This window comes from Microcebus murinus, chromosome 10 (genome assembly GCF_040939455.1).
Source record: "Microcebus murinus isolate Inina chromosome 10, M.murinus_Inina_mat1.0, whole genome shotgun sequence".
Lineage (NCBI taxonomy): Eukaryota > Metazoa > Chordata > Mammalia > Primates > Cheirogaleidae > Microcebus > Microcebus murinus.
In genome coordinates this window covers 7,293,909-7,320,318 of record NC_134113.1, presented here as the reverse complement: position 1 = coordinate 7,320,318, position 26,410 = coordinate 7,293,909, and the positions used below count along the sequence as shown (strand labels likewise).

Sequence of the window (26,410 nt, the reverse complement as noted above, 5' to 3'; positions counted from 1 at the left end):
TAGCAGAAAATGTTTTGTAGTTGATTAGGGAGATGAGGAGCTAAGTGCGAATGTAGTTCCATTGTGATTAAAGAACATACTTTGTGATTTCAGTCTTTTTACATGTATAGAGACTTGTTTTGTTTTGTTTTGTTTTGTTTGAGACAGAGTCTTGCTTTGTTGCCCAAGCTAGAGTGAGTGCAATGGCGTTAGCCTAGCTCACAGCAACCTCAAATTCCTGGGCTCAAGCAATCCTGCTGCCTCAGCCTCCCAAGTAGCTGGGACTATAGGCATGCGCCACCATGCCCGGCTAATTTTTTTCTCTATATATTAGTTGGCCAATTGATTTCTTTCTATTTATAGTAGAGACGGGGTCTCGCTCTTGCTCAGGCTGGTTTCGAACTCCTGACCTCAAGCAATCCACCTGCCTCGGCCTCCCAGAGTGCTAGGATTACAGGCATGAGAGACTTGTTTTGTGACCTCTTTTTTTTTTTCTTTCTTTCTTTCTTTTTTTTGAGACAGGGTCTCCCTCTGTTGCCTAGGCTAGAATGCAGTGGTATCATCAGAGCTCACTGCAGCCTTGAGCTCTTGGGATCAAGTGATCCACCTGCCTTGGCTTCCCAGAGTGCTAGGATTATAGGCATGAGCCACCATACCCAGCCTGTGGCCTCTTTTTCTTAGGGAGAGAATTTGTTTTTGTTAAATTAAAATTTTTCCTTTGCTTTGGAGTGACACACATCTATTTTTCTGAACCTGAAAGACAGACTTAGAATGCAGAACATTATATTTTCTCATCCTCTCACTTTGTTAAACCTCAAAAAGGATTTGACAATGAAAATTAAAATGGAATGAATCATCCTTTTTAATTATGCAAAATGTGGGAGAGAATCTGAGGTTTTATATAAGCTCAGGACCTGGAAGGATGATTAAAATATTATTTTGATTCAACCCATGAGATGTTTTTTGGAGCACAAATTTCAAGCCAGAGTATTTTGCCCTACTTTGTAAAGAAGAAGAAAGGAAATTTCCTCTTCCATTTTGGAAGTAACTAGTTTTTCATATTGGTTTATCATAGGCAATAGGTCTTCTGGTTACTGAGTTTTGTTCTATATCCATTATGCTTGAGAAAAACATTGAGGGCTCTTTTTTTGTTCATAAAACACAAATATGTGTTACTAGTGCTGTAATCACATATCCAGGATCAAAGGCAAATATTAATCTGAAAGTAATACTTAATATACGTATGTTGTGTGTGCTTCCCACCCTGAGACCTAGCACAGTTCCTGACATAGGTCCTCTCATTTCAATAAATAGGTATGGTTTAAGTATCCTTTGTGTGTCAGGCATAGTGCTGGGAGGTTAGCACGTGTTAAATCAGAGAAGGAATAAATAACTGAAGAGTGTGGCCTTTGGCACCAGAAAGATAGGGGTTTAAAGCCCAATTCATTTGTACAACCTGGAGCAAGTTACCCAACCACTGAGCCTCAGTTCACTCATCTTTAAAACAGTTTTTAACACCTACCTCCTAGGATTGTTACAGAAGAAAAATTAGATGACAAATGTAAAGTACCTGGTAGTCACTCAGTAAATGTTACTTACCTGTCATAGGAGGAGGGTGCCCTGCTGAGCCCTCTTCCTGCTCCTCATCTGATTTTAACCTGCTAAAGTCATGCAGCAGCGTTTTGCATAGCCTCTCTCTGTGTTCTTCACTGTTTCCCTCCTCAGATCTATGGGAGTCGTCAGATTGTGCTAGAGAAAGAAGAAACAGAAGAGCTGAAACGGTTTGATGAACCAGGTTTGATTCTCATCGGTTTCAAGCCCTTAGCAATGCTGAAGACGCACCACTACCTGAGGCCCTCCCTGTTCCTGTACCCTGAGGAGTCCCTGGTGAACGGTGAGTGGCACAGACCAAGGGTGAATGGATGACTAACACAGAACGCTGTTCATGGGCAGTGTTTCCCGAATGTGTGTTGCTTAGACACTGTACAGGAGATGTTAATGGGGTACTTTTTTTTTTGGGACAGGGTCTCACTCTGTTGCCCAGGCTCCTGGACAGTGGTGCGATCATAGCTCACTGCAGCCTCGAATTCCTGAGCTTAGCCTCCAGAGTAGTTGGGACTATAGACATGTGCCATCATGCCTGGCTAATTTTTATTTTTTGTACAGGCAAGGTCTCACTAGGTTGCCCAGGCTGGTCTCGACCTCCTGGCCTCAAGTGATCTTCCCACTTCAGTCTCCCTATATGTTGGGATTACAGGTGTGAACCACTGTGCCTGTCCTAATGGAGTATTTTTAAAGTGTTTCCTGCTCAAATTTTGGAAATGTGGAACTAAACACAAGCTAAAGAGATTTCTTTAGGACCTAGTACTGATACACATTGTGAATATCCAGGAGGGACTATGGAATTTAGCATTTAAATACTTATTCCTTTTCTCAGGAGAAACTGGTGGCAGGGGATGGGAGGAATCCTTATTTCCTATATACTTCGTTCTTAGACGCATCAGATAGAGAACAAAATACAAAAACCAAACAAACCCACAGCTTTTTCTCTAGTGTTGTCAATTAAAGATGATGTGAACTCTGTCCTTGTGTTTATTTGTGCTGCCCAGACCTGTCTTCTGTGCTGCAGCTCATGAGCCCCCCAGATTTGATCTGATTGGTTTTCATTAACACCTGGAGCTCATGTCATTACCCTAATGTCAGTAAAAGTGATCTGACACTAGTAGTCCTCATTCTAAATGGAGTATATGAGGCTTCCAAACCTCTTATTTCTTTCCTTTCTCTTCTTTCTAAACTTCTACTGCCCCCACATGCCCCTCAGCTGTGAGTTTCTCATCCCTCACCTGTTGAGGCTTCATAAACCCTTTAAAAAAAGGGAAGATGTGCTGTGATCACGAAGGTGGTTTTGCAGGGTGGCTTACCCATTGCACTCCAGATGTCTGGCCCCTGCAATCTCCCCAGTGGTGGGAAACCCGACTGCATAATTTGTGATAGTGGGAAACTGCGTTCACACTGTCCCGTGAAGAAGAAAAGAAAATGGAAGAGAAATTGTAGGGCTCAGAGGGAAGAAAAGAGAATTTGTTGGGATGTAGGCTGCCGGGACATTTGTTTTCTAGGGAGCTCAACCCTGTTCAGTGCTCTACTCATCAAGTGTCTGGAGAAGGAGGTCCTAGCAGTGTGCAGATATACACCCCGCAAGAACATCCCCCCTTGCTTTGTGGCTTTGGTGCCACAGGAAGAGGAGTTGGATGACCAGAAAATTCAAGTGACTCCTCCAGGTACGTTTCCAAGTCTTCTGAAGCTTGCCCATGCTCTAGAATCATTCATGGGACCTCCTGAACCATAGTCTCCAGAAATGGGACCTGGGAAATGTGTATTTTTAAGGTTTCTTGGGTGAATTTGATGCACAGCCCCATAAGGCCACCAAATATGGTTGTGCAATGCACAGCATGCACAGCCCTACAAGGCAGATCTGCAGCCAGGGTTAAGTAAAAATTGTCTGCTATGGGACCATTTGCAAGTTACTGACATAAGGCCCTTGCTGCTGACACCTTTATTAAAAGCCATTGTTTGGCACCCTTGTATGTCTCATGTTGGGCTTATCTCCTTATAAACCAAACCAAGGGGTTTGTCGAGGCAGTGGGGTATAGTGGAAAGACCATGGATTTTGAAATCAGACTTGATTTTATCCTACACTTAAGTGTCTGAAAACTTGCTTGTTATCTTGTTAGCTGGCCAACTTAGTCAAATAATTTAACCTTTCTATTTATATTCCTTATTTGCAAATATGGGGATTCTGGAACACCTTTCCCTCCAGGTTGTTTTACATTTGAGATAAATTAATAAATATACAAGTTCTTAGCATAAAGTCATCAGCAGATGATAGTCTTCCTTCCCTAGCCATGCTCATAAAAATTAACTTCATAAAGTATCTCTTTGAATGTATTATAGTTTTAACTTTGGTCGTTAGAATGCTCAGGAACACTAAGTTATTAAGCTGTTGTCTCTCAGCTCCAATTCACCCTTTTATATGCTCTGTGCTGCTGGGGCTGAGACGTTTCAAGCCCATTTTCTCCTTTTGCAGCTGGCTATCAAATAGGCTGTGTCAGTCGTGGTGCTAGAGGAGGCCGGAGGACAGGGAGAAGTGAGGGACTTGCTCCTTCCTGTTTGCTCAGTGCTGTTGTCTGCGTTGCCAGCGAGGGCCCTTCACCTGGCAGCGGCACTTGGTTACAGCGTCTAGATTTTTTAGTCCTTCTAGAGCCCATCAGTAATTAAACCACGATCAGCCTGATAACCTGTAGCTGTTTCCTTTTAGTGGGGGGTAGAGGGAAAAAGGAGAGAGATTGAAGCTCAGAGGAGGGCCTGATGGAGCTGGGACTTAGCCCTCCAGAGAGGGGCACTGGACTGTGCAGCTGGCCCTGGATCTATCAGATAAGCTGGAGACTGGAACCACCTGCCGCAGCCAGGAGAAGGGTCCTTGCTGGGGTGTAAGGATAGAAACTGTAAATAGAGTGATGCCCCCCTTATCTGGTTTTGCTTTTCATGGTTTCAGTTACCTACAGTCAACAGTGGTCCAAAAATATCAAATGGAAAATTCCAGAAATAAACAATTTGTAAGTGTTATCCTGCCTGTGACATGAATCATTGCTTTGTTCAATGGCTTCACGCTATAAACGCTACCCTACCTGTTAGTCACTTAATAGTCTTGGTTATCCGATCAACTGTTGTGATATCGGCATCGCAGTGCTTGTGTTCAAGTCACCCTTATTTTACTTAATAATGGCCCAAAGCACAAGAGTACTGATGTTAGTAATTTGGATACTCCAAAGAGAAGCCATAAAGTGCCTCCTTTAAGTGAAAAGGTGAAAATTCTTAACTTTAAGGAAGAAAAAATATCATGTGCTGAGGTTGCTAAAATCTACAGCAAGAATGAATCTTCTATCCATGAAATTGTGCAGAAGGAAAAAGAAATTCATGTGGTTTTGCTGTTGTACCTCAGACTACAAAAGTTATGGCTATAGTGTGTACTTAAGATGGCAACAGATTACAGGTAAGTTCTTAAGATGGCAACATATTACCTTTGTGGGTGGAAGACACAGAAACGTGTTCCGACAGACAGCAATGAGACTCAGTGCTATCTGGGTTACAGGCATCCACTGGGGATCTTGGAACTATCCCCCAAGGATACACGGTCCACCGTGTACAGGAAGAGCACCCTACCTGCCTTGCAGTCCTCCAGAGACTCTAGGGGGAGTCTGCTACGCAGACACAAGAATCAGCTGGTAAAGGGGAAATGGGGCTTACAGGCCCCAGCACCAGTCACAGGACATAGCAGGGTGAATTTAGAGCTGGGAAACAAATGACTACAACACTTTAAGTTAAATCTCAGAAAATTTGTCTCCCTTCAGGCTTCCAGCTTGTCTTCCTACCCTATGCTGATGATAAACGGAAGGTGCCCTTTACTGAAAAAGTCATAGCAAACTCGGAGCAGGTGGACAAGATGAAGGCGATTGTTCAGAAGCTCCGCTTTAAATACAGGTGAGTACTCGTGTCAGTCTCAGGCTTTCTTCAAACTGCCTTCCGAGCAGAAGGTCTTACTGGAGATGCCAGTTAGGCTGAGACCAAGAGAACATGATTTTAATTAGTCAGCTGATAGATTATTACTTGTTATTGAGAGCTTTTTAAAAGCTGTATAGAGAATGGAAGCTCTTAATATATTGGAGACTCTGGGATTGTGCTGGTGGACCTGTTATGTTGTGTTTAAGAAGCAGATTATTTGGTTGAACAACTTCAAGAAAGTAACGGGGGAAAATTCTTAGTCTCACTGATTATGTGTGTTGTCACATGATGAGGGAAAGTAAATAAATCTAATGTAAGCCAGGTGCAGTTGCTCATCCCTATAGTCCTAGCCACTCAGGAACCTGAGCCAGGAGGATTGCTTGAGCCCAGAAGTTTGAGACTAGCCTGGGTGATGTAGTGAAAAAAAAAAATCTAATGTATGCTGGGTGCAGTGGCTCATACCTGTAATCTTAGCACTCTGGGAGGCCAAGGTGGGAGGATCACTTGAGGTCAGGAGTTTCAGACCAGCCTGAGCAAGAACAAGACCCTATCTCTACAAAATATAGAAAAAAAAAAAAAAATAGCCAGGCATGGCATCCACGTCTATAGTTCCCACTGCTCCAGAGGCTGAGGCAGGAGGATTGCTTGAGCCTGGGAGTTTGAGGCTGCAGGATACAGATGACACCACTGTATTCCAGCCTGGGTGACAGAGTGAGACTCTGTCTCAAGGGAAAAAAAATCTAATGTAAATTGTTACAAGCTTAAAAGAATGATTAAATAACACAAGTCATTGCCTCTCATATACCATCTCTCAGAGCAGGCATAATGTGACGCCAAACATCATCTTTTTTTTTTTTTTGAGACAGAGTCTCGCTTTGTTGCCCAGGCTAGAGTGAGTGCCGTGGCGTCAGCCTAGCTCACAGCAACCTCAAACTCCTGGGCTCAAGCGATCCTCCTGCCTCAGCCTCCCGAGTAGCTGGGACTACAGGCACGAGCCACCATGCCTGGCTGATTTATATATTATATATATTAGTTGGCCAATTAATTTCTTTCTATTTTTATGGTAGAGACGGGGTCTCGCTCAGGCTGGTTTTGAACTCCTGACCTTGAGCAATCCGCCCGCCTCGGCCTCCCAGAGTGCTAGGATTACAGGCGTGAGCCACCGCGCCCGGCCTAATCTTTTTTCATAAACTATCTTTTTATTTACTTTTTTTCATTTTTTAATAATTATTTAATAATTATTTTACTTTAAAACTTTATTCTTTTTTAAAAAATTAAAAATTTATCTATTTCAATAAACTCGCAGCCTTGGGAAGATACTTTTTTTGAGACAGGGTCTCTTTCAGTCACCCAGGCTAGAGTGCAGTAGCCTCATGACAGCTCACAGCAACCTCAAACTCCTGGGCTCAAGCAATCCTCCTGCCTCAGCCTCCTGAGTAGCTGGGACTAGAGGTGCATGCTACCATGCCCAGCTTAGCCCATTTAAAATAAACATTTTTTTAATTAATTAATTTTTTAAGAGAAAAGGTCTCAATCTACTGCCCAGGCTGGAGTGCAGTGGTGTGATCATAGCTCCCTGCAACCTCAAACTTCTGGGCCTTAAGCTGTCCTCCTACCTTAGCCTCCCAAGTAGCTGGAATTACAGGCATGAGCCACTGTATTAGTGCTCCTTTTATTAGAGTTTTTAGAGATGAGGTCTCACTATATTGCCCAGCCTGGCTATGAACTAACTACTGGGTTCAAGTGATCCTCCCAAGTAGCTAGGGACTATTGGTACAAGCCACCATGCCCAGCCCTTAGCCCATTTTAAAATAGGGTTATTAACTTTTTTGCCATTGAGTTGTAGGGGTTTTTCACATTCCATCTTTTGTCTGTAGGCTACTTTCCTATCTCTGGGCAGAATAATATCTTTCTCCCTCAGATATAACCTCCTGGTATACTCCTTTACCAGACAAATGGAAGCAAGAGTCTACCATATGCCAGACACTTCCAGATACAATTCCAACATTATCTCATTTATTCTTTTTTTTTTTTTTTTTTTGAGACAGAGTCTCACTTTGTTGCCCAGGCTAGAGTGAGTGCCGTGGCATCAGCCTAGCTCACAGCAACCTCAAACTCCTGGGCTCAAGCAACCCTGCTGCCTCAGCCTCCCAAGTAGCTGGGACTACAGACATACGCCACCATGCCTGGCCCATTTTTTCTATATATATTAGTTGTCCAATTAATTTCTTTCTATTTATAGTAGAGACGGGATCTCACTCTTGCTCAGGCTGGTTTTGAACTCCTGACCTTGAGCAATCCGCCTGCCTCAGCCTCCCAGAGTGCTAGGATTACAGGCGTGAGCCACCGTGCCTGGCCTCATTTATTCTTCATAACAACTCTGGAAGCTAGGTTTTGAGCCTATTTTACAGATGAAGAAACTAAGGCTTAGAGGAGTGAGGCAGCTTGCTCAGATTCACCCAGCTGGAAAGAGATGGAGCCAGGATTAAAACCCATAGCTCACTCTAGATTCATACTTTTTTTTTTTTTTTTTTTGAGACAGAGTCTCACTTTAGATTCTTACTCTTTTTACACCCACACTGCTGCTGCTGCTGTGTACGGGAGAAAGCACACTGGGGGTGCAGCATCGCCCTGTCTCCCACCACCCCTCCTTCGTCTCTCCTCCATACTGGCATGACCGTGCCTCCTCCACTTCTGTCTCTGCCCACAGCTTCCAGTGACAGTCAGATGGGCAGGTTTGCTTTTAAATGGACTTGGATCTCTAGTATCAGACAATACATTGAAAACTGAAGAAAGAAAAGGTGATTTGAGACAAGATTCCCAACTGATTTACTTGGGGTGTTTTTCTCAGCTAAACTTGGGGCATCTCAGCTGGACTTATTTTTTTACATGCTTAAGTTTGCAAGTTTTAATTGAGTTGTGTTCTTATTACTGTTTCAACAGAAGTGACAGCTTTGAGAACCCGGTGCTGCAGCAGCACTTCAGGAACCTGGAGGCCTTGGCTCTGGACCTGATGGAGCCTGAACAAGCCGTCGACCTGACATGTAAGAAAGTTGTGACTGAGTCGAGAAGTCCTTTTCATGAGAGGCCTTCTCATGGATTTTACTCCGAAGCAGTATGTGCTGTATTTCTTGGCTCTCTCTAAAGACTTAACCTCTTTGTCCAAACCATCTCTGTTTTGAGAGATCTTCTAGACCAGCTTAAAGAGCCAGGGAACACATTTGGCTGGTTCTGCAGTGAGAGGAGGAAAGAGTGGCAGGCTCCTGAGACCTGCCTCTGAGTTAGGCCACCCTATGACATGTTGGTGAAAGTCGAAAAAATAATGTGCAACATTTATTGAGTGCTTACTGTGTGCCAGACGTTGTCATCCTATGTGTTGACTCATTTAATCTTCATAGCCATGAGGAAAGGGCTGTAATTGTCCCAATTTTATAGAGAAGGTTCCCCTGAGTGATTTGCCCTAAATTCTAAGTAGTAAGTGGTGGATCTATGTTGAAAACCACTGAATCCCACCTAGAGCCCTTGCTTTGAAACCACTCTTCTTACTGCCTCTCTGTCAGACTCTGTGTGCTCTGCCTGAGAAAAGCTACGTGGTTACCCAGCATCAAAGAGCTTTGTTTGGCCTCCCAGGCTGGGTTCTTTCAGCTTGCTGCTAGACCCCCTTCTTGTTATTCTCTTAAGTATTTCATAAGAAGAACACAGAAGTTTAGTGATAGAAGTAAATATCCACTGGGAAACAGATTAGATTTAATGAAGATTCTTGATAGAGGCTAAAAAGATCAGAACAATTAGATTGGCCTGCTTAGCTTCCAAGTTATTAATGATATCTTTTTTTTTTTTTTGGTTGAGACAATCTGACTCTGTTGCTCCAGGTAGAGAGCCACTGCAACAGATGCAGTGGCATCATCGTAGCTCAGTGCAACCTCAAACTCCTGGGCTCAGGTGATCCTCCTGCCTCAGCCTCCCGAGTAGCTGGGATTACAGGCACATGCCCCCATGCTCTGCTAATCTTTTTCTATTTTTTGTAGAGACAGTATCTTACTTTTGGCTAGGGCTGGTTTCGAACTCCTGACCTCAAGCAATCCTCCCACCGTGGCTCCCAGAGTGCTAGGATTATAGGAGTCAGCCACCGTGCTTAGCTTATGATCTCTTTCATATTAGACAAAATAGCCCCAGCATTGAAAGCATAAGAGTTACTGGACCAGTGTTACTCTGTCTAGCTGGGTCTGGAAGAAGAGAAAGCCTTGTGTTAAGCAGCCTGTCTCCCCCTCTGTGGACTTCATGCAAATTAGTAAGTCAGTTGTCTAGTGCCTAGCAAGGTGGTTAAGGACACAGGTTTTGGAAATGACGTTCCTTATTAAATCCAGTGACTTGGGGAATATTACCTAATCTTTCTGAGACTTGGTTCCTTTTTGGTAAAATGGGAATGGTGATATTGTTCTTACAAGGTATTAAGAAAATAGAGGCCCTGACACTCAGGAAGTGCTCAGAGCACAGTTGTTCGCAGTCCACAGCTACTTTCCACTTCCAGGGCCTCAGCCTCTTACAGTGTGGCTTCCTGGCCCTGTGATTTTATGGAAAGTCCTCTTTTCTCTTACTATCTCTGTTTTCAAAACAGTTTTGGCTGCCCTAGTCTTTCCCTCCCTCATCCCCGCCCGTGTTCCAGGGACCCTGTATAGTCCCTTCTTTCATGGCTTCTGTTTTTACTCATCTCTTTGCTCTGTAAGCCCATCTGTGGTCACAGATTGTTTGAATTCCCAGAATCTAGCCGTGTTTCCACTCTGCCACTTCCTGGCTTTTTCCTCCTTTGTAAAATGGGGAGACAAATTTACCTACTGTATAGATTGTTGGAAGGATTAAATAAAAATAAGTTTAAAGCATTTAAGTTTAAAGCATTTAAGCTGTAGTGTGACTACAGTAAATTTGTGACTCACCAGGCCACTCTTCTGTTTTGATTTTCTAGTGCCCAAGGTTGAAGCAATGAATAAAAGACTGGGATCTCTGGTGGATGAGTTTAAGGAACTTGTCTACCCACCAGATTACAATCCTGAGGGGAAAGTTACCAAGCAAAAACAAGGTGAGGAGCTGAGTGTGGATGTTTTGTGGGTTATTTTAAGAGATAAGGTCTCTGTCACCTAGGCTGGAGTGCAGTGGCACTATCATAGCTCACTGTAGCCTCAAATTTCTGGGCTCAAGCAATCCTCCAGCCTCAATTTCTTGAATAGCTGGGCCTATAAGTGTGTACCACTATGTTCAGCTAATTTTTAAAAAAATTTTTTGTAGAGATGGGGTCTCTTGATGTTGCCTAGGCTGGTCTCAAATTCCCGGCCTCAAGTGTGATTCTCCCATCAGTGGGTTATTTTATTTTATTTATTTTTTTATTTTTTGAGACAGAGTCTCACTTTGTTGCCCAGGCTAGAGTGCCGTGGCATCAGCCTAGCTCACAGCAACCTCAATCTCCTGGGCTCAAGCAATCCTGCTGCCTCAGCCTCCCGAGTAGCTGGGACTACAGGCATGCACCGCCATGCCCGGCTAATTTTTTCTATATATATTAGTTGGCCAATTAATTTATTTCTATTTATAGTAGAGACGGGGTCTCACTCTTGCTCAGGCTGGTTTTGAACTCCTGACCTTGAGCAATCCACCTGCCTCGGCCTCTCGGAGTGCTAGGATTACAGGTGTGAGCCACCACGCCCGGCCTCAGTGGGTTATTTTAAAAAGTTGTCTTTATGGTCTTATCATAGAGGATAATGTCCTTTCAGAAATATCTATTCAAACATACATATTTATACATACCAACATATATACTTCAGCATAAGTGGAACAATATTCATTCTTTTCTAGTCTGCTGTTTTGTTACTCAGCTATATATGTTAGACAGTTACTTATATCAACTTAAGTATCTACCTCATTTTAAAAAGTCTACAGAGCACTTCACTAGAGAGATGTACCCGTTTATTTGACCAGACCTGTATTGATGGCTGTGCTACAGGGAGCATGAGCAACCACTGTAGATCCACAGGGGAAATTCTTAGCAGTGGAGTTACTGGGTCAAGGTGTAGACATTTACAATTCTGGTAAGAATTGCCTCCCAAAATAGTGATACATTTCCCCCTATCCAAGAAGGGGATAAACGTAAACCTGTACAGCATGTTACTGTTCTAAATATTGTAGGCCTGGGTTTTATATACTATTTTTTTAAATTTCCACAAAAATGACAGAGGGAAAATTATGTCCTATTTTGATTTGCAATTCTCCAGTTATGAGTGAGATGTAGTTTTTTTTTTTTTTTTTGAGACAGTCTCGCTTTGTTGCCCAGGCTAGAGGGTGTCAGCCTGGCTCACAGCAACCTGAAACTCCTGAGCTCAAGCAATCCTCCTGCCTCAGCCTCCCGAGTAGCTGAGACTACAGGCATGCACCACCATGCCCGGCTAATTTTTTCTATATGTTTTAGTTGGCCCATTAATTTCTTTCTATTTATAGTAGAGACGGGGTCTCGCTCTTGCTCAGGCTGGTTTTGAACTCCTGACCTCGAGCAATCCACCTGCCTTGGCCTCCCAGAGTGCTAGGATTACAGGCATGAGCCACCTCGCCTGGCCAGAGATGTAGTTTTATTGGACATTTTTTTTTCTTTCTGTGCACTACCTGTTCCTAATTGAGGAAGCATTGCTGAGAGGTTAGGTTGGTGGCCAAGTCGCTTTCTCCTTCTGCATCAGAAGGGATGGCTGTAGTGTCCTGGTAAACTGCTGTAAGACCTCCACACACTACACTTAAATGAAGCTGCCTTTTCCAAGACACCTGTCTTTTCCATGTAGTTCTAGCTAGGCATCACAGCTTTATGGAAAATGATTAACTGCAGCCCAGATCATCTGATCATATGCCCCATGCTGTGTAGCTGGGATGCCACTGGTAGCATTTCCAGTCACTTCCTCCTGACCTTTTCCCCCAGGTGGTGAAGGTTCTGGAAGCAAAAGGCCCAAGGTGGAGTTTTCTGAAGAGGAGCTGAAGGCCCACATCCGCAAGGGCACACTGGGCAAGTTCACTGTGCCTGTGCTGAAGGAGGCCTGCAGGGTGTATGGGCTGAAGGGCGGGATGAAGAAGCAGGAGCTGTTGGATGTACTCACCAAGCACTTCCAGAACTGACCGGAGACCATACATCCAGCCATCCTTCCACACTGCAGCCAGGCTGACTGGTTTTGTTCTTCTTAGCAAGTTAAAAAGTTTCTCCTGAGCTAGGAGTCTTCTTGACAGAAGCCAAGGGACTTTACATTTATGAGACTTCCTGTTGCCATGGAGGCCATGTAGTCCTCCCACTTTGCTGTGCCTTATGCTACTGCCAATTAAAAAGCCCTAACTTTGTACTATACACTGTTTTTTTTTATTTTTTTGAGACATAGTCTCACTCTGTCACCTGGGCTAGAGTGCCATGGCATCAGCCTAGCTCACAGCAACCTCAAAGTCCTGGGTTCAAGCGATACTTCTGCCTCAGCTTCCCAAATAGCTGGGACTACATACAGGTGTGCACAACTCTTGACTAATTCTTCCATTTTTAGTAGAGATGGGGTCTCGCTCTTGCTTAGGCTGGTCTTAAACTCCTTACCTGAAGCAATCCTCCTGCCTCAGCCTGCCAGAGTGCTAAGATTGTAAGTGTTGAGTCACCACACCTGGTTCTGTAAGTTATTCTTTAGTGTGGAGGAGGAGGGTTTGTCTGCCTTGCATCCAAAGCTCACTGGCCATTGGCTATTAGTATAATTTTCTGATTGGACACACACATCATCACAATGGAAACAAAACATACCAGTGGGGGTGGGTGAAAGCTTGACAATTAAAGATAAGTGAACATAACTTCAGGAATGACAAGCCTAGTAGGATTGTTTTCTCCCTATCCGCTGGCCTCCTACCTACTTTCCTTTAAACATGTCATGTTAAGGTCTAAAAATCAGATTTCAGAAGCAGTAAATTTAAGGTTCTCCAAAATAAAATTTTGCTTGTTTTAGAGACAAGGTCTCCTCTGTTGCCCAGGTTGGAGTGCAATGGTGCAGTCATAGCTCACTGTACCCTTGAACTCCTGGGCTCAAGTGATCCATCCCAGACTCTTGAATAGCTGAGGCTAAAGGTGTGCACTACCCCCCAGCTAATTTTTAAATTTTCTACAGATGGGCTCACTATATTGCCCAGGCTGTTCTTGAACTCCTGGCATCAAGTGGTCCTCCAGCCTCTGCCTCCCCAAAGTGCTATGATTACAGGCATGTGCCACTGTGTGCAGCCCTAAATAAATCGTTTACACAAATTTTATAACCAACTGCTTAAGTAGCTGGATAGGGATAACTAGATTTCCTCCTTGCATGTCTGGTCTCAGGAATTATTCATTCTACACTTTTGGAGCATCTATGCGCTGGGGCACCACACAAATTCCTGCTACCTAATAATTGGAAAACAATCTCAGATATTAGTTATGTTCAAGGTAAATAAAAAAAAGACTGTTACAGAGCTAGGGGGGAAAGGAAACACTCTAAAGTGATGTTTGAATTAAGACTAGAATGACTGCTGAGTGCAAAGGATTTGAGAAAAAGGGGGGGGGGTCTGGTGTGTTAAAGAAACAAAATATGAGGCCCGGCGCGGTGGCTCATGCCTGTAATTCTAGCTCTCTGGGAGGCCGAGGCGGGCGGATTGCTCAAGGTCAGGAGTTCAAAACCAGCCTGAGCAAGAGCAAGACCCCGTCTCTACTATAAATAGAAAGAAATTAATTGGCCAACTGATATGTATATAAAAAAATTAGCCGGGCATGGTGGCGCATGCCTGTAGTCCTAGCTACTCGGGAGGCTGAGGCAGAAGGATCTCTCGAGCCCAGGAGTTTGAGGTTGCTGTGAGCTAGGCTGACGCCACGGCACTCACTCTAGCCTGGACAACAAAGCGAGACTCTGTCTCAAAAAAAAAAAAAAAGAAACGAAACAAAATATGGAACACTCAGCAAAGATGGAACTTCCAGGCCCTAGTTTCCATTTAGATGGAGGTTGGATTTCTGGATCTCCCCTTTCTCTTAAATTATTTCAATCTTTTGGATTATGATTAGAAAAATACATACACAAGAAATAAAGTACAGTCATACATAACCAAATGGGGATACATCCTGAAAACTGTGCTGTTAGGCATTCTGCCATCATGTGAACATCAGTGTATCTAGATAGTTTAGCCTACTATACACCCAGGCTATGTGGTGTAGCCTGTTGCTCCTCAGCTACAAACCTGTACAGCATGTTACTGACTGAATATTGTAGGCCACTGTAATACAGTGGTATTTGTGTATTTAAACATACAGTAAAAACACATTATTGCACTCTAGGAGGCCGAGGCGGGTGGATTGCTCAAGGTCAGGAGTTTGAGACCAGCCTGAGCAAGAGTGAGACCCCGTTTCTACTATAAATAGAAATAAATTAATTGGCCAACTGATATATATAGAAAAAATTAGCCAGGCATGGTGGCACATGCCTGTAGTCCCAGCTACTTGGGAGGCTGAGGCAGGAGGATTGCTTGAGCCTAGGAGTTTGAGGTTGCTGTGAGCTAGGCTGACGCCACGGCACTCTAGCCTGGGCAACACAGTGAGACTCTGTCTCAAAAAAAAAAAACAAAAAACCAACACATTATTATAACCTCACGGGACCATAATATACATGATCTGTTGGTGACTGAAACGTTATGAACACATGACTATATGAAAAAGAAAGCAAGCACTACCTGAAACTCCCCCTCCAAAAATAATTATAAAACTGCTTTAGGGGTGGTGGTGGTGTCAATACTGGAGTGAGGCAGAGAAATGACTAGCCCAGTAGGCATAGAACTGGTTGGTTCCCAGGTTCCCTCAAGTTGCTTCCTGCTGGAGCAAAGGGTGCCTTGCCCTAAGCTGGCCACGAAGAAATCTATCCTAATTTGCTCATTCTTTGCCCCTTGGAAGATTTCTCAAGCTGAGGTATTATGCTGTCATGGGACTTAGCCTTAGATATAAAAAATAAAAGAGGTAGGTGAGGCAGCAGTGGCCCCAGTCACCAGTACCAATCCTACATGTGCCAAGGGCTACCAGGAACCCTAATTCTGCAATAGAATCTCTCAACTAGGGGTGATTTTACCTTCAGGGAACATTTGGGGGTGAGTTACTACTACCACTTAGTGAGTAGAGGCTGCTAAAAATCCTACAGTACACAAGGAAGCCCCCTACAAATGAACCAGCCCAAAATGTCAATAGTGCCAAGGCTGAGAAAGCCTGTTTTAAAGTGATAGCAGCATTCCAATGATTAAGTCTGTACAAGCTATTGTAAACTGCCAAATCAGAAACTACTTGGTACGAGGTGATGGCTTTTCCATGACGTCTTAGTGAAAAAGATTTAGAAGCTATAACCACACTAGTAATGCTAATCATTTCTTCATTCAAACATCAGCTAAGAATATCCACTAAGCTAAATATTAGCTTACTATTCATTAAGAATCAGGCACTGCTGCACTCTTTCATTAAATTAGAATATGAATATATTTCTTTATTAGGATGCTCACAAAAATGAAGGACATAGTTGCACTCTTCTCACGTGATAAAGAATATATCTGACCCAACTGTGGTAGGCGACAGGAGTAAGGGGGTCTCAGAACTGGGCCAAGTGTCCACTGAAGAAATCCTCATTCCCCAAAGAGAAGTTGTTTCCTTAGACTCCATTATCTCTGTTGTAGCTACCAGCTAGGTCTGCATGATCTTCCTAGAATCCTTCGTTCCAGCATCACATGATGCTCTCTGCCCTTGACACTCCTGACTCTTTCAAGACCCAGGTCAAGCACCCCACGTCTCACTCACCCAGGCCACCTCTAGAATCTTGCAGCACATCTCTTTGGTATGTTGCTGCCCTGCCACCCTCAGGGGTACAGCTGGGGGTCAGGGAGGGAAAGGACAAAACATCATTATTACCAAAAGCAAACAGCAGGAGTACATTTGTAAATGACACTTGGACATAAGCCTAACCTCACAGAACACATGCTTCCTCTCCAAGTGATACACAATCCCCTCAAGAGCAAAGAAAACCCCTTGATCATTTTAACACACATGAATGATTCTGTATGTCAGGCATAAGGGGTACAAAATGGATAGTGTTTACTTGAATCATATCCTGCACAGAGTAGGAAGCTAGCAGATGAGAGCTGGAACCATCTCTATCCTGGCTCCATCAGGTTTCTCCGGGCTCTTCCTGCCTTTGAATGGTGCCACCACTCTGCTTCCATCTGTTCAGAGCATCAGTTCATTTTTCAAAAGGGAGGATAAAAAGATGAAGGATGGTAGAGAGAATGTAGAAGGGCTTAGGAGGGGGAAAACCACCCTGTAAAACAGAACAAAAACAATACAAAACTCCAGAAACCAAAATGTAGTACTATAATATTTTATAACAATAGAAAGTAGCTGAAAATACTACATGCTAACACAGACAATATGATATACACAATCTCAGGGGGAGGAGTCAACAGGGAGAATGTGGCAGAGGCCACAGGTTTAGACTAAGAGCCTTTCGATGGACTGCTGAATGGACTGGATCTGCTGCTTCAGCTGTGAGCCTTCTTTGATCGTGACAGAACAAGCAATGACAGGCCTGGAGACCCCACAGGCCCGTCCCAGGGCCTGCTTGGAGCGCACAAACACGTAGGGCACATTCTTGTCTTCACACAGCAGTGGGAGGTGCAGGATGATCTCCAGCGGCTCAGCATCTGCAGCCATCACAATGAACTCAGAGATGCCCCTGTTGAGGGTTTTGGTGGCTGTGGAGACAAGGACACAAGGCCAACAGGTAATGTTGGGCATGGGTAGGACAGCCACAAAAAAGCAATTTCTAAGCCGGGCGCGGTGGCTCACGCCTGTAATCCTAGCACTCTGGGAGGCTGAGGCGGGCGGATTGCTCGAGGTCAGGAGTTCGAAACCAGCCTGAGCAAGAGCGAGACCCCGTCTCTACTATAAATAGAAAGAAATTAATTGGCCAACTAATATATATATATATAAAATTAGCTGGGCATGGTGGCGCATGCCTGTAGTCCCAGCTACTCGGGAGGCTGAGGCAGAAGGATTGCTTGAGCCCAGGAGATTGAGGTTGCTGTGAGCTAGGCTGACGCCATGGCACTCACTCTAGCCTGGTCAATAAGCGAGACTCTGTCTCAAAAAAAAAAAAAAAAAAAAAAAAAGCAATTTCTAAGGAAGAGACTAAGAGGTGAAAGAAAACTGGGTAAAACACTTAGGCACAAGCAATTCTCTGTCCTGAGCGGCCCTGGGACATGATAAGGGATACAAACACCAACTAGTTATCAGCCATGTCCCTTTCTCAAACTGTACATTAAACTCATCACTTCTCTCTTCAGAACACATCCTGAATCTGACCACTTCTTTCCCCTCCCCTCTGCTACACTTGTCTAAGTCACCATTATTTCTTGCCCAGTCAACTGCAACAGCTTCCATACAAGCCCCTGTGAGCATGAAGTAGTGCAGTGTAGCACTTGTCAAGCTATCTGTGATCAAGGATCAGGGTTTTACTATCCTAATCTGTCACAGTCAATATTCCTGGAAAGTTCACACCACATGTGACCCACCATGCAAATTTAATAATACTCTACAGCATTGTTTCATATGCTTACTCCTGGTTGCTAGTCTCTAGCACATGTACCTGGCACACAGCAGGCAATTAATAAATAGGGGAAGAATACTTGAAACTGAGGCAGAGGCAAAAAAAAAAATTGATGCCCCTCCATCCCTGAACTCCTAGTAAGCACATTCTGAAGTAGATGAGATTGAACATCTCCATTCAAGGAATGTCTGTCCTGGACACCTCTGAGCCTAACACAGTGCAAGGTATAGCAAAAGAAAATAAAATGGTCCTGTCTCTGAGTCTTCATCTACCTACCGAATAAGAACTCATGTCAAATGAGAGGAGAGACCTCCCAGGAGAGCTGCTGGGCCCTCCCGCTACTGGCCACTGCCATACAAGGCCCTGTAGCCACTGTAGTCTGAAGAGCAGGGCTGAAAAAAGCATCAAAATGACAGAGACACATAGAGACTTTTCTTTATCTTCCTTCAGCAACACAGGTAGAAGTGATTCTAATGGCTGCCCTAAATTTCAAATTTAACAAAATCCCTGATGCTTCCATTAATATCTTCAAAGACAAAACAACTCTCCCACAGCAAACTACCTGGCATCTGTTAAAACAGAGTATTCTATACTAATACTATTACTGGGCAGAAGTATCACAGCATATATAATTATTCTACTAAAAAAGTGCTTGCTTAAAAAAAACCAAGAGGAATGTTTCTGGAAACCAAATGAAATTCATGAATGTTAAGTATCCATGGGATCAGAGATACGAAAAAGCATTAATATCTCTTTTCCTTCTGATGGTTCTAGGGAGATCACAAAGCTAATACATAAAGTCTCTACAACTGCTTTCAAATGGATCAGCAAAAATAAATAAAATGCACTTATGTATACAGAAAGAAGTAAATGTAGTAAAATGTTAACAATTGGGTGGTTAACAATAAAAAAATTCTTATCTCAGTCTTTAGCATCTACTGTCAAAATGCTGCTCTTAGGTCCTCCCATTGGTCACAGTCAAGAGTATCTAGCCATCCATCCAAACTGGAAGTACAGACCAGAGGCCCCAGACAGAGACAGTGCCCTAAATACCCCTGCTCCCAGCACCTTGTGGCTGCCTACCCTCATTGGCTCCTTTCCGAAGCTGCTTGTAGTTACATGACTGCTGAATGAGGTCCAACAGTTTCTTGGTGAGGTGGGCATCAGCAAGGGGATAGGCCTTTGGATTTACATCAGCCTCAGTCTGTGGGGGGAAATAAAAGCATCAGTCAAACCGAACCAGAAGTTGCCCTAGACATGTCACAAAATACTATCAACAACTGAGACACAGAGGACAGTTTCTCTGCTGCCCCACCCCAACACACTCAACACAGCGTAATTAATGATGGCATGTCCACTCACAGCTTAGAAAAATGGAAATACACTATTACCACTAAAAGAGAAAGTTAGCAATTATATAGTCTAGTAATGTGCATTAAAGCTTATGTACTTCTGTCTCTCTTTAGCCTAATGTTGGATAATATTACAGCAAATGGGGCTCCCATGGCTCAGCATCTGAGTCACATGGGGTAATCTTTAAATTTGGACATTCATATTCCACCCCAAATTCACTGAGTCAAAATTAAGGCATAATTTACAGTAAATGTAGCACGAGTTCTCTCTCCATTCCCCATGTAAATCTCCTTCTGTCCTCAGTGAGACTCCTGGTTTCCAACACATCACAATATTTTCTCACTTATTCTACCCTACAATACACACAAAATGGTTCCAGAACTGCTATACCAACACTACCTCTACCAATAAACTCATTGAGGTCAAAATTTCTTTTTGTATAAGTACTTAGGTATATCTCACCAAAGCTACCTTGTTAGTGTACTACGTTCAAAAGTTACCAAAGAAAAAAAAATCTGACCAAGCCTTTGCTTCTAATACCAGATAACCACATCAAACGACCCAGGTTGGGAGCGAATTAAGTGGGTGGGCTGGCCCATTCCATTCCTTCCACCTCATTCCCACCTTTCCAGTGAACCATTTTCATTAATGTCTCATCTGTTTTTCCTGTCTTTTAAAGCAAACACACATTTATATATAAGGATATATTTATGTCATAAGTCCGGTGCAGCCTCCACGTTGCCACTGTGTTCACCGAACGAATCCTGAGTAGTTCGCCAGCGCTGTCCTGGACTAACATTGGGTTCAGAGGCTGGACAACTCAGGCGGGGTGGCAGTTCTCAGTGGTCACGAGTGATGGCCCAGGAGGAACACTAACCATAGTATCTGCCTCCGCCGTCTCTTGCTGGACACCATGAGAGCACAGCGCACGTTCGTGAGGATGGTCAGTGGCACCACACCTCAGTTACACAGAAACGAGCCACCCCTAGGGAGCAGGAATCGACACAGGTGTGTAGTCAGCGGAAGCCAAGGGACATCAAGGGCTAGCTTGTGCCAGGATTCCCTGTCTTTTCCCTAACGCATCACGTTAGGTGAACCTGTCATAGTCCCTGGATGATTGAGAGAATGAGATGAAAGCTGGAGGAGTTCCTTGAAGAAGTAGTGGAAGAAAGGCCTCCATACTATTTGTTTGCTTTTCTCCCTACATGTTAGAATCAGCTTCTCAAGGTCCACACAAAAGCCGGTAGGGACTGTTTGATTTATAGACAGGCCCGTGCTCTGTTGCCCAGGCTGGAGTGCAGTGTCGTACTCATGGCTCACTGCAACCTCGAACTCCTGGGCTCAAGCACCTCCACCTCACGTTCCGGAGGAGCTGGGACTACAGGTGTGCAGCATCATATATCCGGCTCATTTTTTTCTTTTTTGTAGAGATGGTGGTCATGCTAATGTCGCCCAGGCTGGTCACAAACTCCTGGCCAATTTTTCACAGCTTTACTAATATGAAACACATTTTGCATTCCTAAGATAAAACCAATTTAAGATTTTCTTAGGCTGGGTGCGGTGGCTCATGCCTGTAATCCTAGCACTCTGGGAGGCTGAGGCGGGCAGATTGCTCAAGGTCAGGAGTTCAAAACCAGCCTGAGCAAGAGAGAGACCCCATCTCTACTATAAATAGAAAGAAATTAATTGGCCAACTAATATATATAGAAAAAATTAGCCGGGCATGGTGGCACATGCCTGTTGTCCCAGCTACTCGGGAGGCTGAGGCAGCAGGATTGCTTGAGCCCAGGAGTTTGAGGTTGCTGTGAGCTAGGCTGACACCACAGCACTCACTCTAGCCTGGGCAACAAAGCTCAAAAAAAAAAAAAAAAAGATTTTCTTTTTTTGTTAGCTAATGGATATAAGGTTTCTTTTGGGGATCGAAAAAATCCTCTAAAATTAGAGACAGTGATGGTCGCACAACTATGTAAATAGATGAAAAACTAGAGTTACACACTTTAAACAGATGAATTTTATAGTATATAAATCATTTCAATAAAGCAATTTTTAAAAACTAGGCCTGGTTTTTTCATCTTAAAAAACTTTAATTTCTTCATTATTCAGTTTTTCTATATCTATCTACCTGGTTTTCACACATATTTTTCAGGCATTTGTTCATTTCATTTAAGTTTCTATATTTATAGGAATAAATTGTTCATAATATCCTTGCTTTCTATGTCTACAGATTACAATCTCTTTCATGTCTGTTATTCCTTACATTTTTTTCTCTTTATTTTTAAATCTTATTGGAGGGGACTTTTCAAAGAAGATCGTCATCTTCTAATTTTGTCCATACTCTGATAGGACCTATTTTCTACTTCAGTAATTTTTGAGGTTTTTTTCCCCCTTTCTTTTACTTTCTTTGGAGTTATTTTGTCCTTGTGGTTTTTTCCTACCTTCTTAGCCTCCTTTCCCCTAGCATAAGCATTTGATGCTTTTGCTGTATCCTACACGCTCTGGTATGTGATATTTTCATTATTGTTCAGTTCTGTTTTAGAATTTCTATAATTTTAAAATTTGACCCAGCTGGGTGTGGTGGCTCATGCCTGTAATGCCAGCACTCTGGGAGGCTGAGGTGAGAGGACTGCTTGAGGTCAGGAGTTCAAGACCAGTATGGGCAACACAGCAAGACCCCATTTCTACAAAAATATTTTTAATAAATAGCCAGGTGCAGTGGTACACACCTGTAGTCCCAGCTTCTAAGGAGGTTGAGGCAGAAGGATCCCTTGAGCCCAGGCGTTTGAGGTTGTAGTGAGCTATGATGACTTCACTGCACTCTAGCCTGGGCAACAAAGCCTGTCTCAAAACAAAAAAACCCAAAAAACTGACCTATAGAGTTATTTACATTTTCATTGCAAAATGCTTTATTACCAATCTTTAGCTTATTTGTATTTTGGTTGGGAGAAAATGGTCTATAATATTATTATTAATTTTTGAGACAGAATCTTGCTTTGTTGGCCAGGCTAGAGTGCCGTGGCGTCAGCCTAGCTCACAGCAACCTCAACCTTAAAGTCTTGGGTTCAAGCAATCCTCCTACCTCAGCCTCCCAAGTATCTGGGACTACAGGTGCTTGCTACCAGGCCCAGGTAATTTTTTTCTATTTTTAGTAGAGACGGGGGTCTTGCTCTTGCTCACGTTGGTCTCGAACTCCTGACCTCAAGTGATCCTCCCGCCTCAGCCTCCCAGAGTGCTAGGATTATAGGCGTGAGCCACCTCACCTGGTCTGTAATATTATCAATCTTTTCTCCTTTATTTCCATACTGATGTTTTGGCTTCATGATCTATCAATCATATATCTTTAAAAACTGCTATATATAATTGCATAATTGTCTATTCCGTCTTGTAATTATGCCATTTTCATTTTATTTATACTTAATTTTTTGGCCACCCTCTGTCTTTTCTGATGTCTTTTGCCTTCAAATCTATTTCTTTTTTTTTTTTTGAGACAGAGTCTCACTTTGTTGTCCAGGCTAGAGTGAGTGCCGTGGCGTCAGCCTAGCTCACAGCAACCTCAAACTCCTGGGCTCGAGTGATCCTTCTGCCTCAGCCTCCCGAGTAGCTGGGACTACAGGCATGCGCCACCATGCCCGGCTAATTTTTTCTATATATATCAGTTGGCCAATTAATTTCTTTCTATTTATAGTAGAGACGGGGTCTCGCTCTTGCTCAGGCTGGTTTTGAACTCCTGACCTTGAGCAATCCGCCCGCCTCGGCCTCCCAAGAGCTAGGATTACAGGCGTGAGCCACAGCGCCCGGCCTCTTCAAATCTATTTCTTTCTGATGTTTCTACAGGCCACACTATACCTTTTTAATTAGCATATCTTTTCCATTTTTAAAAACTTCAATCTGTCATTTAATTGGAGCACTTAGTCCCTTTATATATTTAAGTATTGATATATTGGGTCAAATCTTCCTTCTTTCGTCCCACCAGTTCTGTTTCTTTTTGTTTCTTCCCTTTCTTTGGATTTATTATTACTATTCTTACTATTTCTCCCTCTATTGGTTTGGAGTTTATTCTTTTTACTTTTTTTTTTTTTTTAAGATAATGGGCAGGATGAAATGGAGTTTATTCTTTTATCTTTATATTCTCATATATTTATACTTTTGGTGGCTACCTGAAGAATCACATCACAATAAATTAAGGTGCCCTTAATTTATCAAAATCTAATGCTCATCTGGCCAGGCACAGTGGCTAATGCCTGTAATCCTAGCACTTTGGGAGGCTGAGGCAAGATCGCTTGAACCCAGGAGTTAGAGGCTTCAGTGAGCTATGATCACACTATAGCTGGGGCAACAGAGCAAGAGAAGAAATACAATGTTCCCAACATAAACAAAAGATAAAAGTTAGAGATGATGGATATCACAATTGCCCTAATTTGATCACTACACATTGTATACATGTATCAAAATATCATCTGTATCCCCAAAATATGTACTATTACCGATACATCAATTAAAAAAACCTTTAAAATGCCAGGTATTTCCACTGTTTCCAACAACCTGTTTGGAAACAAAGATTCTGAACTCTCAATAAACATTAAATACATAAAAAGGGAAGACTTCAGGCATCTGAACCATTAAAGAGGAGTCATCTTATTGTTTTAGTATCAGTCAGCTAAAAAGTTAGACTCAATTCTAAAACAAAACTATTAGCTTATAAACACTACTTGAAACTTCTTTGCTTAGGGTATATCTATTCACCTTTTAATTTCTTCAAGGGTTAATTAAATGAATGAATATTCACACCACCAGCCAACTTAAATCTCTTGCTTATTCAGTTTGGTTTTCCTTGTACACCAAACAGCCCAAATTTGCAAGGTTTTGACTTAACAACAATTACAACGTCCTCACTTATTCATACCAAGCATTAGGACTAGGTGGTTTTTTTTTTTTATTTTGGCATATTATGGGGGTACAGATTTTAAGGTTTCAATAAATGCTCTATCCCCCCTCCCCCCACAAGTCTGTTTCCAGCATGACCATCCCCAGATAGTGCACATCTCACTCATGTATGTATATACCCGCCCCCCTCCCCCCTGCCCAATACCCTATTACTGTAGTACCTATGTGTCCACTTAGGTGCTGCTCAGTTAAGGGACTAGGTGTTTAACATGCATTATCATCCCCATTTTACAGCTGAAGAAAACCGCTGCAAAGTTCAACCTGAGACCATCCGATTCCGAAAGTTTCTAAGCAACTGCGTTAAGACGAGCACCGGTTTAGAAGCTTCAAATTCTAGGCTCTGTCACATACTAGCTTTAAAAGTGGTGGTGCGTGGGGGGCTGAGAGTGAATGACAGGGGGAAGGTATTCCCGCCAGGATCCAAGCTCTGTTGGAAGGATTAAACCTCACTATGGAAGTTAAAGTGCTTTACAAACTCTTCCCTCCTTACCAAGTGCCAACCCAAACTAGCTACACCAGGCCACACGATTTGGAACTTTCCCTAGATAATAAAAGTCGGAGTTCACCAAGTCTTTAGAGAAGCCGCACGTGGTCCTACCAAGACTTTTGATTTTTGAGGCCACCACCTCGCAAGAGAAGCCTTTCCTGAGCTCCAGGGCGAGAGTTGGGGTCACTTCCCATCCCCCAAACCCTCAAACGCCAAAGGCTCCTTTAAGCCCCTGGCACGTGTAACTCGAGGCAGGTACTAGCCGCAGACCTAGGCAGATCTCCTCCCGAATCCTAGCAATGGGGGTGGACTGAGAAGAGCCAAATCCCAGGGCTTCTGGACAACCTCTAGATATCGTAAAAAATAAAACATATCGTAAAAAATAAAACAGAAAAAAAAAAGGATGGAGCCAGGTTCTTTCACCCAACTTTTTACTCTTTCCCACGTGGATTGGTCTGTTTCTCTTAGGCTCACCGGAGGCCTTCCGCCACGCAAAGAGACTGATGCAAAGTACCTCCGACCACAGCAGCTGGGACCCTGAAGCTTCCTGCGTTCTAACCTCCTGCCGGGTTGTTGGGACCCTGCAGCCGCCCAAGTTCTAACTCAGGGCCGGGCAGTTAAGACCCAGCGCCAGGGGAAAAGATGGCGCGGGTTCTAGCCTCCACCGAGCTAGCGAGCGAACAGAACCCTGAGCCTCCCGTTTCCCAGTCCTTTGGCCAAGCGCCCGCACTTACCATGGCTGCGGTTCCGCAGGCTCGTCACTCCTCAAGGAGCGCAGCCGGGTTTAGAGTACGCTCGGCTCCGCGGGAGAGCCACACTGAAGGAGCGGAAATGAGAGCCCCGCGCGGCAGGAAACGGAAGTGACGTAACACGAGTGGGCGGACCTCGCCACCTAGGGGCCACTGGTGGAGCGGCAGCCTCAGTGTGAGCGTGGGAACGTTCTTTTGCTGTTCTTACTAGTTTTCTACTATAGATTGTCGGCAGAAACAATGAGTTAAGCATTTAAAAAGCAACCCACCAAAACAAAGAGTTTCAATGGTGTCACCATTTTATTGCCAGTTCAATTTTGAGCACATTCTTGTGCTTTCAAAATCGTCTTTCTGATCCCACACTGGTGAGGTTAAGATAATTATAGGTAATTCTAAATGCTTTCCTGCATCTTCGGATATCCTTTGTCAAAGTTTCTGGTGGAGAATGTAGTTAGAATCCATTGAGTAGGGAATTCAGAAGCAAGAGCAGGTTTGGGGGTGTGGGAGTGGAGCTTCTGTCAGGTTGAGGTTGGAGATACCTTTGGACGCCCACTTTCTTCTGGCCAGCATTCTGCTCTTTTTTCAGTGCTACTCCAAATCTCCCCTATTTATGGCTACACTCATGCCTTACCACCTCCAAGAGTTCTTTTTGATCCTCATGGCCCTACCTTACCTCTCTCCAACATGATGCCATGTACATC

The 26,410-nt window shown here is 43.5% G+C and overlaps 2 protein-coding genes across 3 annotated transcripts in view; one reads left to right on the top strand and one right to left on the bottom strand.

Annotated features, from left to right (window-relative positions):
• The window catches only part of XRCC6 (X-ray repair cross complementing 6), a 34,089-nt gene extending 21,185 nt beyond the window's left edge, over nt 1-12,904 (top strand). The window contains exons 8-13 of the mRNA XM_012741695.3: nt 1,705-1,873; nt 3,096-3,257; nt 5,388-5,517; nt 8,482-8,582; nt 10,502-10,615; nt 12,488-12,904. Of these exons, the coding sequence (XP_012597149.1) occupies nt 1,705-1,873; nt 3,096-3,257; nt 5,388-5,517; nt 8,482-8,582; nt 10,502-10,615; nt 12,488-12,681 (870 nt within the window). The 3' untranslated portion in view covers nt 12,682-12,904. The remainder of the gene's footprint in view (nt 1-1,704; nt 1,874-3,095; nt 3,258-5,387; nt 5,518-8,481; nt 8,583-10,501; nt 10,616-12,487) is intronic.
• Nucleotides 12,905-16,645: 3,741 nt separating this feature from the next.
• Nucleotides 16,646-25,850, bottom strand: SNU13 (small nuclear ribonucleoprotein 13). Of its 2 annotated transcripts, XM_012741694.3 has the most exons (4): nt 25,695-25,850; nt 20,410-20,517; nt 19,263-19,383; nt 16,646-17,325 (listed from the first exon to the last, which is right to left on the bottom strand). In XM_012741694.3, exons 2-4 carry the CDS (start codon nt 20,410-20,412, stop codon nt 17,063-17,065), a joined length of 387 nt encoding a protein of 128 aa, XP_012597148.1. In that variant the 5' UTR covers nt 20,413-20,517; nt 25,695-25,850; the 3' UTR covers nt 16,646-17,062. The 2 variants fall into 2 exon arrangements, with proteins under 2 accessions (XP_012597148.1, XP_012597147.1); XM_012741693.3 differs by lacking the exon at nt 20,410-20,517 and having other exon boundaries at nt 25,695-25,847.
• Between the last annotated feature and the right edge of the window lie 560 nt (nt 25,851-26,410).

Excerpts from the sequence above, each read along its gene's own strand:
- SNU13 (XM_012741694.3), bottom strand. Across the intron at positions 17,326-19,262 it reads TCGGAAAGGAGCCAATGAGG|CCACCAAAACCCTCAACAGG; the intron begins GTAGGCAGCCAC and ends TTGTCTCCACAG.